Source organism: Vanessa tameamea, chromosome 8, assembly GCF_037043105.1.
Source record: "Vanessa tameamea isolate UH-Manoa-2023 chromosome 8, ilVanTame1 primary haplotype, whole genome shotgun sequence".
NCBI classification, from domain to species: Eukaryota; Metazoa; Arthropoda; class Insecta; order Lepidoptera; family Nymphalidae; genus Vanessa; species Vanessa tameamea.
In genome coordinates, this window is record NC_087316.1 from 13,098,182 (window position 1) to 13,113,608 (window position 15,427).

Below are 15,427 nucleotides of genomic sequence, written 5' to 3' on the forward strand. Positions count from 1 at the left end.
TTCAAAGAAATACTTCTACTAAGAAAAAGTTATTACGTATGTATTTCTGTACTAAAATTATAAATGCAAAAATAACTCTTCCTGTTCGTCAGTTTGTTACACTTGCACGGATAAACTATTGAATCAATTTTAATGAAATTTGTTACAACAAAGTTTGAAACACAAGGACGGACAAAGGTTAAGTTCTCCACCATTTGAGGAGATTCTGTTCTAAATAAAGGACTGTAAGCATGTTTTTGGACCACTTTTGTCACACACTGAATTCCAAGCAGGTAAAGCTGCGAGTTTAGCTAGTTTTATAGATATGTTAATTAATAAGAAATATCTTATATTAATTGTCTTCTTAGTTAAAACCATTTTTCAACGATTTAAAACTATTATTGGAATATAAAAAACATTTTACAATTTTCGTGGATACGGGTCTTAATCCATACAAAAAAGCCAGCAAGTTTTCATAGCCGGCTTAAACTTGTGGCTCATCTCCATTTTACCTCTGCGGGAATACAGGACAACTTTTAATGGACGCTGCAGATATCGGTGTAAATAAGGAGCATATTTTAAAACTTATAAACAAAAATACAATAAAACAAACGTATTCTGTGTATTTTCTCGAGGCAAAAGTGCACAAGGAAACTTGAAGAATTACAAAGTTAATCGAAAAGTAGAAATACACAAGACCACCACGTAAGAGTAGAGTCACCTAGATAAGGACCACGCCATTTTTTGTGTTTACGAGTCATTTCGCATGCGTGGGTTAAAGACCTGTTGGTTTACTGGGTTGGTACCACCCACTCATCACATATTCTATCGCCAAACAGCAATAATTGGTGTCGTCGTGTTTTGGTTTGAAAGGTGAATGAGACAGTGTGTCTATTGACAAAAAATATGACATCTTAGTTCGCAAGATTGGTGGCGCATCGGTTATAAGTATTAAGAATGATTAAAATATCTTACGGTACCTTATGTCTATAGGCAGTGGGGACAACTTACCAACAGATTTTAAGATTCAAATTGATGAATGTATTGTCATTAGTTTAATTGTAATAAATATTCAATATTATTTAGATAATTTAAGTATTAATGTTACATAAATTCAATTTATTTTAATATATATATTTACTGTAATTTATTAATTTTTGATTATTATATAAAATAGCACCAGACTGCATTGATATATAATTGTTGTGAGCATGCCGTGTACACATGCTTAGGAATGTAAGCTAGCTCAAAATTGTGTAAGTACGTAATTTTAATGTATTTCTGTTTGTATTCTGTTTGTGTACCTATTAATAAATAAATAAATAGATGACCCATTTTCCTACCTACAGGATAAAAAAAAACATCAGATCACTTTGAACTTCATGTTTCGGTTCTAATTCTGCCAAACGATTAATGCCTTCCACAAATTCAGATAATAGGTACAGCATGCTGGAATAACCTGCAAACCTACTCAAGGATAGGGGAGGCTATTTCTTATCAATAAAACATCTAGAGACTCTTAGTAATTATACTTTTTTACTACATAGGTAACAACTAATTGTAATGTCTACATATATAAATACACAGAATACTTCTTTACACTATGCAATAAAAAATATTTAAAAAACACTGTTCTCTATTTTTAAACAGATATCTTTTTTTTTCTATGAATTTGCCAATTTACAAGAACTAGTTAACTACTAACAAAATCGTAATATGATATTACTACGCTCCGTTTAGTTATTATACTCGTATAAATTCATGTAAGGCATACCTGTCACACCCCTATGTTGGGTACCACGATATATATTTCATAGTAGCGAACCTGGTACATTAGATAATATATACGCGGCGAAGACAATAGCGTGGATTACCGACATGCAGGACTAAGATAAAACTGGACAGAGAAGCGCAAAAGACCGTTATGTAATTAGTGAGAATCGCAAGTTTCGAAAATTTAAATTCTGAAAAAAAAACCGTTTCATTAATGCTTTAGAATTTTAACTTACAATGATATAATGACTGTCTATACCGAGTACCATAGTTCTCAGTCAACCTAATTACTACAAGTTTTTTTTTTATATTTTAACCGACTTAAAAAAAAAGTAATTTTTCAACCGATTTGAAATATTCTTTTATTTTTAAAGTCATACTTTCCATTTAGTTCCATTGTTATTAAAGGATGAAAAAATACATGATGTCATTTTTTATAAGAGTTCTTTAAGTACGATGTTTTTTTAAATTTTTTTTTGCATTCGATTTTCAATGGTAAAAATAGTCTCTAAGTTTCCCACCATTGGGCAAATACCCCATTGCCTATTCAACTATCAACAACACATGAGATGAATAAAAACAAAATATACCCATGAAAATTTAGTCATGAAATGCTTCTCCGGATTTGAACCCGTATTCTTATAGAATAACTTATTCTAATCAATAGGCTATATCATGACATGAATGACTGAGCTAGAACCATTAAACAAAGATAGAGCATCATAATAACACGGCGGCGCATCGACCCTGGCATCCGTGTGGAGGAGAATGCTCTTATAGCAAGAGCGTTTACGGGTGAGGGAAATAGGAGACAACCAAGCAGTGAAACTAAGGCAAAGGCTCTCATATCGTTCAAATTAATTCAGCCAAACAGCAAAGCAAGTAGTTAATGAGCGGTTGGTACCTCACCACACAAGCTGGCACTGAAATCTATCTCCAGTACATTATTAAAAGCTTAATATAAGCGTCAAACCAGCGTTTGAAATATTAATTACGAGAAATCAATTTTGATTCATAACTACATATTAGACGTACCACAAGTGCGCGTGGAACTCACCGTTCGAGCGGATCGCGTTCGCGTCAGCGTTCCCCGTCATACACCATTATTATATATTCGCCGCATATGTAAATTGTATTGTTTATTACGGAATTCGTATCATACTCCGTGTCGCATTCGAGCCGGAAATATCGCGATTTCACTAATTAATTACGAATACCTATTATGAAAGTTTTTAGATATTTTAATTAATATTGAATATTTTACGTAACTCCATACTCGTAAGCCGTGTGTATGAATTACAAATTATTTAATTACATGTACAATGGGCATTTCAGTTCCCAGTTTTGTGGCGCCTCGACGATGTAAGAGTTGATTAATATTTCTTACAGCACTAATATCAGATGGCTCGTCTGATCTTCCATCTACGTACATATATTATATAAAAAAAGGCGTAATAACGAAAAATGCATTTTTTAATTCAAATCTGGCTTTATTATGAAATACATACAACACATTGTGAAATAACCTTATTAAATTTTAATAGTTAGTAATTAAATTACTTTTGGCGAAAGAGTATCCGATGAGTGGGTGGTACTCACTCAGATGGACTTGCACAAAGCCTTACAAAGTAAATATAAAAAAATTATATTATTATACAAAATGCATTCTAAAAGCTTAGAAATCATCATTGGAAAAAAAATTACAATCTCCAAGAGTATAGTATACCTTTAATGTATTGATTCTGCCTATATAAAAATTTCAAAGCGTCGTTGTCCAGTGAATTAAATATTATACAAAGATAATGCATATAAGTCTAGGTGCGCTCGGAAACGCTTGTATATTGAAATATTGAATAACTTTTTAATTCATCCGGGATATCTTTTACAAGAATCAAGGCGTAGACATAATCTAGTTTATTATTTACGTAGCGTTGCGCGTGACTTTGTTCGTGGTTTTTTTTTCTTGACGTGTAAATAGGGTTTTTTTGTTTGACTTTATGAATTAATATTATTAGTATAATGTTAATGTTATTTATTAAAGAATATGTATTTTTTCCGCTATTCTTTGTTATTTCATTCAGTAAACGCAGGTTTCCTCAGGTTCCCTTCACCACCAACACGAGATGCAATATATATGCAATATATATATATATATATATATATAAATAAGCACATGGAATCTCAGTGGTGCTTGCTCCTTATTCGTTAGATTCAGCTCACTAACCACTAAAACCATATCAGGTCTTTGGTAGAAATTATTATTTTGCCAAAATACGTAATTATTTTGTTAGGGTGTAAATCACTTGAAGCTTTTACGGAGAAAACGATCAAGCCGGTTCGAAATCGCTTGATCGTAGATAATTTGAGCCACTGTTCGTTGAATACTGTCAAATGGAAGAAGCTGGTACTGGGGAGCTCCCGCCCAGAGGTGAGAGCAGTACTCCATATGAGGCCGATTTTGGGCCTTGTATAGTTTTAGGCAATGAGCCGACATGAAGTACTATCTCGCTTTGCTAAACACAAGCTTTTTAGATGCCAATTTGACTTTACCTTCCAATTGCCTTCCAATTGACCGCGGAACTAAACAAGGCTCGAAATATCGACGCCAAGTATTCCGACACTAGCTTTGGACGCAAGGGGAATTTTCTCAAATTGTGGAGAGCTCCATAACTCCCTAATTCAATATTTACCGTTTCAGCTAATTAGGAATTAAAGCAACGGTTGCCTGTTTTAACTGCGCTCACAAACCCTTCAAACGTAACGTCGAAAATATATACAATGCTTTTATGAAGCATAGCAATCAACAGTAGCGAATGATTACAAAAGCTTGCTTTCTGTACCCAAAATATCAAAGAGTTCACTAATTTAGTCTCCCTGACCGATTTCGAGGATCATCCTCAAGGCAGCCAATTGCACAAAGGTGTGCGCAATTACAAGAGAGCCATAATTCTCAAATTTAACAAAAGATTAAAGATTGCAGACGCACGACCGACGACTTGCTTTCCAATACATAAATATCAAAGAGTTGACCGATAATTTATATGACGACACATGTGTCTATTTTAAAATACAAAATGTATGCTAACCTAAACGTTATATTTCGAAGATATTTCGCATTTGACGTCCTCATCATTCAGTCCCAGTCTGTTGCCAACAACTTCATAAAATGAATCTCATGAAATCTTTAAGTTGTACTTCTAGAGACTAGCAAATGTCGAGGGCTCCGAAAGTTCCGAAGTGAGGAAGTTTTTAAAGGCAACGAGGCGGAAAGCGAAATTCATGTGAAGTTACAATTTGCTATAGTAAACATGTTTTGCTGGCGTCGCTCCGTGACTACAATAAGTGCAGACTACTATGATCTGTATCTGGTTTTTCTTGCTAGCTCATTTCGGAAACCTTTAGATTCTCCTTTACCAAACTAATTTATATCAGATATGATAAGTTACTTCTGTTAGCTTTTTCAATTTTAATAAAAACGATATAGACCTGTAATATTTATACGACGACGATATATGGTCGAGTAGTGTGTACACCGGTTTTCATGGCTACGCCACTCCGAGCTCTCCTACATCAACTCGAACCACTCGGCCGGGAATCGAACCCATCCCGGGTTGATGTAGAAAAAGTTCATTAGTTTTCTATGTTGTCTTGGGTCTGGGTGTTTGTGGTACCTTCGTTGCTTCTGATTTTCCATAACACATGTGCTTTATCTACTTACATTGGGATCAGAGTAATGTATGTGATGTTGTCCAATATTTATTTATTTATTATTATTTATACTTTATGTACTATCGATTACTTTTCAATTCCTTCAAGTTCAGGTTCAAGTCAGTATTTAGAATTTAAATAAAAAATTCAAACGCGTTATCTGCCCTAAAGAACTCGATACTTAAGCTTTCAAGACTCAATAATTTAAGAATAATATACAAAATGCATATTATTATGTTATTTCGTATGTTCTTCGACACGACTCAAATGAATACCAATTGTCATGGCGATCGATTTTGCCCAACTTTTTCAACAAAAATACTTATTAAATCAAGATATTAATATTTAATAAATAAGAATTAAATTTGAGTTAACATTGTTAGCAAAAGATGCTAAAACATTAGAATGTTAAAGAAAATACTCGTATAGAAATAAGCTCAAGACCCAAACCACGGCAGCTGAATTGACTCAGGATGCATAAAGGCGGGTCCAAGTAACATTAATCACTGAGACAAAGGTTTGATGCTATATTGTTATCTTGGTTCATCCCTCGAGGGTGCTCTTGGGGATGACGAAAAATCTATTACACGAAATATTAAGCAAAACAATTTACGCAAATCCCTTGATAATTCTTACTCTTATATCATATATTAATATTCGGTCTAATAGTAACAGGATTATGTAATACGTAGACTGACAAATTACTATATTCCGGGATTCAAACTTGCGTCCCTTCGGAAAATCAATGGGAAGTACCACAACGATAACTCATTATATACATATATAATTGATGATGTCATTTGAAACTCACAATAAAACAAAAGATACGCAAATTCAAGTTGTTAGTTATTCATGTTTAAAAAACAAATTTATCACTCGTGTATTTTTGATATAAATCGAGATGGTCCAATGGTTCGAACACGTGAATCTTAACCGATGATTGCAGGTTCAAATACGTACAAAGACCACTGAGTTTTCATGTGCTTAAATTGTGTTACGAACACTTTTCTCTCGTGCTCAGTGGTGCGGTATAACATAGTGAGGAAACCTGCATATCGGATACAAATCCGCCACATTTGTCTCCACCAATACGTATTGGGGAGCAGTGTGGTGGAATATGCACTAAAATTTTCTACTCAAAACAAGAAGATTCCTGCATCCGCCTAAGGTATTTGGAACCTACTACCTTATTTCTGATATAAATTTCGTGTCCCAAAATAAATATTTAATATCATAATATCCACGAAGCGATTAATCAAAATACACCCACGTTAATACGTCTACACTTCTCATAAAACCTTTTCTCTCTGTTTTCATAGCAAACAAAAAACCCCTAACAAGAAGTACATCACTATAAGGTATTGTTTTTATAAATCGCCGCCCACACTAATGTCGCGCGTAACGACCGGGCGTGCTAACTTGTTTAAACGGAATGAGGTGTTAACCGCCCCGGGCCGGTTAGCGCCGGATAAAACTGGATAAAACCAGACCGGGTATAAACTACCGGGCCTTAACGACCCGTCTAACCTGACCGTGCTACTGATGTATTAGTTTTAATACCCATTGTATTTAAAAGACAAATAAAACCATATTTTATACATTTTTACCAAGATTTTTACTTATCAATTAGTAAAACTAAAATGTAGGATTTTTTTATGTTTCATAATTTCTCCAAAGGCGTGCTGTCTATGCGATTGTTATATCTTATCTAATGTTGTTTTAATGTGCTTGCTTTTATTGCTAGATAGTATCACAAACTAAGTTTTTGAATTGGAAGTAGGGTAGTTAAAAGACAAACAAAAATTGTATTTTTCCAAATGATATTTATAGATACATAGATACTTTGAGCAGTGTCACCAAACTAACTTATATTAATTAAGTTAAATATCTTAAGTGATGTCACAAGAATAAGAGAGGACATCTTTCTCTTGGTTGACAGCGCAATGACAATGTAAAGAATAATTAATGCCTCTCACGACGCCTTTGTTTTAGACGGAGGTGACGACTCAGCATTAGGTGTCCTAATTTCACGTCAACATTATTTCAAAAGAAACTATAGCTAAAGTTTGCCTAAAAACCAATCCCTAAGTTAAGGCAAAACGATCCATCGCAATGTACCCCATATTACATGATATAAAAAACGAACTATCGGTTCGTTGAAATATGACAATAGTATCGATGAGACTTGGAAAACCGCGGGTTCCGTGACGACAATAATTGATAATGGATGACGTTGACGTCATTATGTCAGCGGTGATTGATTGGTTCGCCCTGGGCTGCCTGGCGTATCGGAGCTACTATTGACTAAAAAAAGTAGAATTCGTATATAATTCTATCCTATCTATAGGTCATGTACTTTTAAGATTATTACTATGCGGAATATCTGTAAAACAACGATGTTTAAGGTCGTCTACTTAATTAAATAAAACAAATTTTATTAAAACATCAAACTATAAGTCACAGACTAATTAACATACAGAGAAAAACAAAGACCATTAGATAGTTTTTTAGACATGAATAAAAATACTACTAACCAATAACTCAACTATTGTATTAGGAGCATCTTTAGTGTTTAATATATTACGAAGAGACGTTTTATTGTTAAACGTCTTGTCATTGCATTGCCGTTTAGCAGTAGAATATAATAAACGGGCTGTTTCAAAACCTTATCACAAAGTGTTCATATATTATCTTATGGCACTCCACGCGCTTTTTTGTAAAGTAGAAGTGAAGTAACCTAACCCACTGCTGGGCTAAGCCCCCTCTCTCCCTTTGAGGAGAAGGTTCGGGTTGTCCCCTGACGCTCCAATGCGGGTTACTGGATATACATGTGGCGTGTTTTCCTTCACCGCCGAGCACGAGATGAAATTATAAGACAAATTAAGCACATGAAATTTCTGTGGTATTTACTGGATTTGAACTCGCAATCATCGGTTCTTACCACTACGCCATCTCGGCTCCATTTATTACTTAAACGAAATAACTACTAAACATATTTAAATATAACTAATACGAGAAGATGCGTGTTCCGGAGATGGTTTTAGTATATTTATATATAAGGAGGTGCGCTTCACGGTTTAAATCGTTTTAAATATATACTATTGAACTAGCAAGAGTGTATTTCGTTTTCTTGTGTATAATAATAATATTTCGCAATTCACAGACGTGACATTCAATCTCTCCGCTCGTATTCGAGTACTACGTGTACAGCGATATTTACAGCTCACGTTTTATTTGACAAGAGGTATAATGTTGTATGTGTGGGTCAAATCTGTGCTTCATCCAACCGATTGAGATGTTATTTTGCAGTTTTTAACCTGTATAATTTAGCAAACTACATTTTTAACGATTTAGTACGTGGATTAAATAAGAGGTTGTTTTTAAAGTTTTGTTAATAAAAATAACTTCTCGTGGTTTGTTTAAATGTCTTGTAGTATCTCAGATAGAAAGAGATTTTTTTTTTTTTATGTAATAGATAGAAGAATATCAAACGCGTATTAACCGTCACCAACATCGTAAACTAAGATGTCATGGCCCTTATTCACAAAAACCTACCATCGAGTAAGGTAAGGTTATTCTCTCATAATTTAAATTAGTAATATGTTTATTATTATTAAAAAAAAAAGATTTATATCACCTACTATGTTAAAGCATAGCTAGTAAATATTGTAATTTGTTACATATAAACATATCATTTATCATATGTTGGCTCTAAAGTTAGTATCTATACGAAGATTCTACACACTTACTCTTTACAATATAAGCAGAAAATTTTTATCTATACTAATATTATAAATGCGAAAGTAACTCTGTGTGTTTGTCTGTCTGTTACGCTTTCGCAGCCAAAACGAAATTAATAAAATTTCGTACAGAGCTAGCGTAAACCTCATGAAAGCGGCTACTTTTTATAGCCAACACCTGACAACGAACCCCTAAAGCCTGAGCGAAGGTCGGCATCTAGTTTAAGATAAAAATAGTTGGAACAAATATATATGTGCAACATAAATATAACATAATTTATTATAACCGACATATAATCATTCCTCATGATAAAATTATATATTTCGTTACAAATTTAACGGTACTCGTGTATAAAAAAAAATCTCACGTCGATGTTGAAGGCTCCTGTTACGCTTCGACTTTGAGTTAGAAGATACTCAATAATGAAGCAAGGAACTCAAAATCACGTCGCACAACAAAACAATCTCCACCGTTTACGCGGAACAACGAGGTACGCCTCATGTTCGTCGACGCTTCAGCAAACTTGCATGAGAGAATAGCCTTTAAATAATGAAAGCATAACAATATCGTAAAGGCAACGCTCCATATGACTCCGTATGACCGAAACTCTGAAAAACTTATCCACTGGGTTGAGTTTCCTACACAAACTTTGGTACGCTTAATTTGGTTAACATAAATGTTTTTTTTTAGTATTCAATCCAGTTCAAAACGCACATTATACCGAGAAAAATAGAGAAAAACACTCAGTAGCTACTCTTTAACGTTCCCTATTTGTAAGTTATATATTAAAGATCATTCCTGTAGTCCTCTATATCGATTCTCATAGAATCTGTTACTTAGCTTATGATATAATAACCTAAAGTCGCGTAGCTTTGGCACGCCTTGGGAGAGGCCTATGACTGCAGGTCATACGGACTACGATTAACTAAATCATCTTGATGAGAATGACCACAAAAGTTCTAGTTTTTGTATGTGATTCTAAGATTTGCGTTTTATTCGTATTCTTTACATCATTATAATTATATTGTACTGGCCACTCTCCGATCAACGTTATATAGAGATAGTTAATGATCCGGTGAGTGACTTAGGCTAGTTTCTGTGCGGGAAGCGCTTGAAAGCGATGCGATAAATGAAAACAGCTATTATAGTTTTCATCGCACGAATTGATATACTATACATATAATAGCTAGCTGAACTGCAGCTTTACTTGCGAAATTTATAAAACTTTACCTCTAGCATACAAACCATCACGCCCTATTTTACAACCATATCAAATTTCATCTAAATCGGCTCAGCATTTTAATCGTGTAGAGTTAACAGATAGAGTTACTTCCGATTTATAATATTAGTAAGGATAATAATGCGAAATTACATTTATTTACCTGCCGCGCTCTGTTGTAAGAACTCCTTTTTAATTGATGTTTTATTTAAATGTCATAATGTTATAATTAAATCAATGTCACATAAAACTTTCTGTAAATGACAATCGTATTCGTGTAATAGTTATGTAATTATTTACCATACTGACACCATGGTATTAAAAAATATATCATATCAGAATACCGTCATATTTATCTATCTTTATTGTAATAAAATAAAACAATCTTTATGGCCGTCTCTTGTCATATTAAACGTATCGCACAAAACATTATAACACATTTTTTACCGTAAAATATAACTCAACCGCGACCAGACAGCTGTAAGGGATTCGTAATCTTTTCTTTATTTCATTAAATCTATTGTCCCGGGGCTAATCAATCATCCGAGCGGTTCCTTTAATACGTACCCCGGCGGGAAATAAAACTTCACCTAGATTTTCACGTTAATTATTCGTGGAACGAGAGGAACCTTGCATTTTCCTCTTTAGGTATAATTTGGTGATGTACGCTCGTTGTCTGAGTCCACTCACAGCGAGAGTAAACATGATGACGAAATGAAAATATCTAATAAAAATAGTAAAAATAAAAACGTATGTACTTCTTTCGTTTTGACCATTTTCACGTGATAATCAACTTACTGTCAACATGCACACACAGCTGAACTTGACATAAATAATTTACACAAGCACATCTAAATTCTGTTTTTTAATATGGTGTAATTTGGCGGACGAGCGTATGGGCCACCTGATGGTAAGTGGTCAATATATTTCTTACATCGCCAATGCGCCACCTACCTTGGGAACTAAGATGTTATGCCCCTTGTGCCTGTAGTTACACTGGCTCACTCACCCTTCAAACCGGAACACAACAATACTGAGTACTGTTGTTTGGCAGTGGAATATCTAATCAATGGGTGGTACCCACCCAGACGGACTTGCAACCTACTACCAAGCGTGTAAGCGTATTTCTTCTTACATGTGTGTGTTAAAAAATTAACAAATCGTATCTCTGTCTAAAAAACTTATACAGCCAGTACAATCGATTCATCACAAAGATATAATATACAAAAATTCAATAAATTAAAAAAAAAGAAATGTTAATCTATTTCAAAAAAGGATTATCATCTTAACTCCAATTACAAAAAGAACGTTTAAAAACAATATTTTAAAACAAATCACGCCACCTATTAGTTATATTCGTAAATTGCATGAACACTGGAACATAAACAGGAATGTGAGATACGGATAATGGGTTCAGCAAATGAAGCGTGAACCCCGGCCCCTCTCAAACTTTATAACAATGCATGTCAGAAGTTTGAAAAACACTGGCTAGTATTACTATTAGTGAACGTTGTAATCAATATTATCTACGTAGGAGCGTTGGTTAGGAAGAGAAAAACATCATCGAAGTATACAGAACGCGTCGGGTATGACCCCAAAAGATAATTAGAAAGGTTCTTGTAGCAAAAACATTTTATATGTTACCAATATATGAGTAGATAAATAAAGACACTATATGAACAACATGTATCTGTACACTCACAGACACTGTTCTCATCGAGATAAAGCAACGCTTCAAAATTACAAAATCATAAATGTTAAGAACCAAACGAAAACGTGATTCAGAAAATTGTTTTTCCATACAAAATTTTTGTTACATAAAAAATGATTTTGTAAAATATCTATAAATTTTTATGGAAACAAAATCTGAGGGCAGGCAGCCTTTAATATTTTAAAAATAATAAAAAATAAACGACGATGCCTGTATATAAATCGTCTCTACTAAGAACAGTGACAATAATACAGATGGCATTATTTAGACTTAGAGCTACAGTGTAAGTATTTATTTAAAAATTTATTTACTGTTGATTTAAAACACACAGTCGTCCGTTTACATGAAATAATATTTTTCAACAGCTGGTTTTTTGAATAAAATTGAAACAATAGTAATAAATAAAAAACAAAAGAATTATTTATGAAATGAATGTTTGCATTTTCCGTAAAAAATCAGACATTTCTTTGTAAGCGTACAAAACATTTTAGCGAACTCTTTGCTCAACATCAATATTAAAACGACTCCCGATAAAAGTTATGTTGTCATTTCCATCACATTCTGCGGTCTATATTTGTTTGTGTATGCGTAGACATTAGAAAACGTACACATGCGTTTGGTGAGCACACAAAGAATCAATCTATCAACGTCCGAAGGCTTTTGTGCCGCCTTGATATACAACCGAGCAATGCGTGGTTCACGAAAACAAAAAAAATGACTTACCGGCTTTCCTTTCGCCTAAGCTAGACTCCATTAGACAGCTGCATTATTGAAAATTAATCCTGAAACAAATTAGAAGGATCCATGTTATTATTGATGCTCGGTTATATTTTAAACGTACTCTGCTCTTGATGATATTTTTTTGCTATTTAACAAATGTAATGATCTTCCTGTCCAAGACTTTATATTTATTTTTATTTTTATTTGACACGCCCTGGCTTCGCCCGGGTGCAATGCTGATACTAAATATACTACAGAATATCTGACAACGGTTACAGTATTTCAGTCATTAGACAATACAAACCGCTATGTCCCTGCGTTTTAAATCCGTAATATCTTCGAAAATATCCATTTAAATTACATGCTGCACACGGCTATATTGATCTATATTAAATGCACAATGTATTTAAGGTACTCAATTGGATGAGTATTAATGCTATATTGCTTAAAATCGCTTCGAATATAAACCATTATTCGTAAAAAGTAAAGGATAAGAAATGGTTATTGTGAGTTATCCCTAAGAGTCCATTGGGAACTTTTTTGAAGTCCTCTTTAAGGGGTGCAATACTGTAGTACATTATTTTGATCTATGTCGTAGGGTTCAGCCAACGTTTGCAATGTAAGCGCAAAAATTGTGTTTATTTACGACATCACTTTAGTAACCTCTAAAATGATCAGTGTTTCTCTACTATATTGTACATGTTTTATACATATAAACCTTCCTTTTGAATCATTCTATCTATTAAAAAAACCGCATCAAAATCCGTTGTGTGATTTTGAAGATCTAAGCATCCATAGACAGACAGACAGATAGCGGACTTTGTTTTATACTATCTAATGATTGGTTGATATTTATACACATTCGAATTAAGTTAATGTTGAGGGCCTATGAAGCCCAGTTTGCCCATAGTTGGGCAAAGTTTTGCATCTATAATACGTAGGCACTCTGGAGCTTGTCACCACGCTGTTTGACTACGATTTAGTGGATAATTAATGAATAATTGTAAATAATTACTGGATTACTATTATTATAAAAGACATAATTTCTTATTGATTAATTAAATCAGGTAAGTCCTCATATTATAGACACCGTCTCCCTTATATCACAATCAAATATAGATGACGTAGGTAATTTCGATTGTGTACGATAAACTTACTAATAAAACGCCAATAAAGATTACATTACTTAGATTTATGACAGTTACTGTTTAGTTTTAGGTTAGGTTAGTAAGTCTTAGTCGTGGGCAAAAATGTTATACAATTTATCTATCTCAACCTGGGAGATATGTGATAAATATCATTGAATCTTTATACGAAAATAATTTCAAATTTTATTCAGTTATTCAATAAAAAGTTTTTATGTAAAATCTGTTTGTTGACTTTTAATTTGTACCTTGTTTACGTCTTTGATTTTATTGCTATTAATCTAAGACTGGGCGCTCGAACGTTACGAAGGGGCGTTTTATTTGAGATATAACTTATTACACACATTTAATTTTAGATATCATTTAAAATATTATTCAACAACGAATATTGTTAGATGATTTTATTCTCGCTCGAGTATTACACTTAGTTTTGTCAAAAATTATGAAGTTATGCTTAATCAAGCTGTTACAAGAAGAAACCACTGGATCTATGGGCGGTCGGTTATTTTTTTTTTTTTTAATTAGTTACTTTTTTTCAGTCATTGGCAATAGTCTGTAACGCCATGCGAGAAGTACGAAATTCATCGACAAATCAATTGCTAAGTAACGAAATAATCAATCGAGTATTTCTTATATAACCATATAAAAACATCTTAAAGATCGAACCCTCTTTTGATGCGAAACTTAAGCGTACGATTCGAATGATAGTCGTACAATATACGATCTATTTTCACTATAGTCAAGCTTACAAAACTAAAATAACAAAAACCACATTTAGCTTAACATATAATCTATACGAAAATTATTACAACATTTTGCAACCACCAATCCCTTTAATTCGCGACCTCAAGTTTGATAACCCCTATTTTATATGTAACCCCCTGTACATTGGGATACGAAACACATTTACGACGTGCTTAACAAAACTAGCATCTAACGCCCATAAAAATTTGTTTCATTGCTATTTTAGTGAACGTAAAAATTTAGTTTTATGACTTGTTCGCTTCGTGTCTTTCTCTTCGAGAACACTTCCGATAGCATCAAAATTAATTCCTGATGAGTAAAATTATGTATTTTTTTTTTTCAAATAAAGAACTATCCTATTATTAGTCAACTTCAAAAAAATAGAAGGTTATCAATCCGTTTGTATTTTGTTTATGTTTGTCAAGCCCACCTAACTTTTTATTTATTTCATTTGTATGGGAGGATATACCTCACGCTCGGTCCCATTTACATTTGAAAAGCATGACTCCTAAAGGAGAAAAAGTAGATTTGTTTCTATGAGCACGGATTTGTTTTATATTATTAACAATCAATCATTTAAGTTCACCTGTTTGTATATGTAGCTAAAACCTAGCAACTGAATTTTGAAACAGTTCCACTCGACTGCGCTGAAACTTCGTACACACTTTTGGTAACAATGCAATCTAG

General features: G+C 33.4%; 1 protein-coding gene and 1 long non-coding RNA gene across 10 annotated transcripts in view; both read right to left on the bottom strand.

Annotated features, from left to right (window-relative positions):
• Positions 1–11,500, bottom strand: part of LOC135193399 (uncharacterized) — a 38,650-nt gene extending 27,150 nt beyond the window's left edge. Inside the window, exon 1 of the long non-coding RNA XR_010309214.1 lies at positions 11,375–11,500. This is a non-coding gene — a long non-coding RNA (uncharacterized LOC135193399). The remainder of the gene's footprint in view (positions 1–11,374) is intronic.
• Positions 1–15,427, bottom strand: part of Mmd (mind-meld) — a 497,564-nt gene that overhangs the window by 445,958 nt on the left and 36,179 nt on the right. For all 9 annotated transcript variants that reach the window (XM_064215710.1, XM_026645750.2, XM_026645749.2 and 6 more), the window contains exon 2: positions 12,855–12,913. In XM_064215710.1, coding sequence (XP_064071780.1) covers positions 12,855–12,885 — 31 coding nt within the window. In that variant the 5' untranslated portion in view covers positions 12,886–12,913. The remainder of the gene's footprint in view (positions 1–12,854; positions 12,914–15,427) is intronic.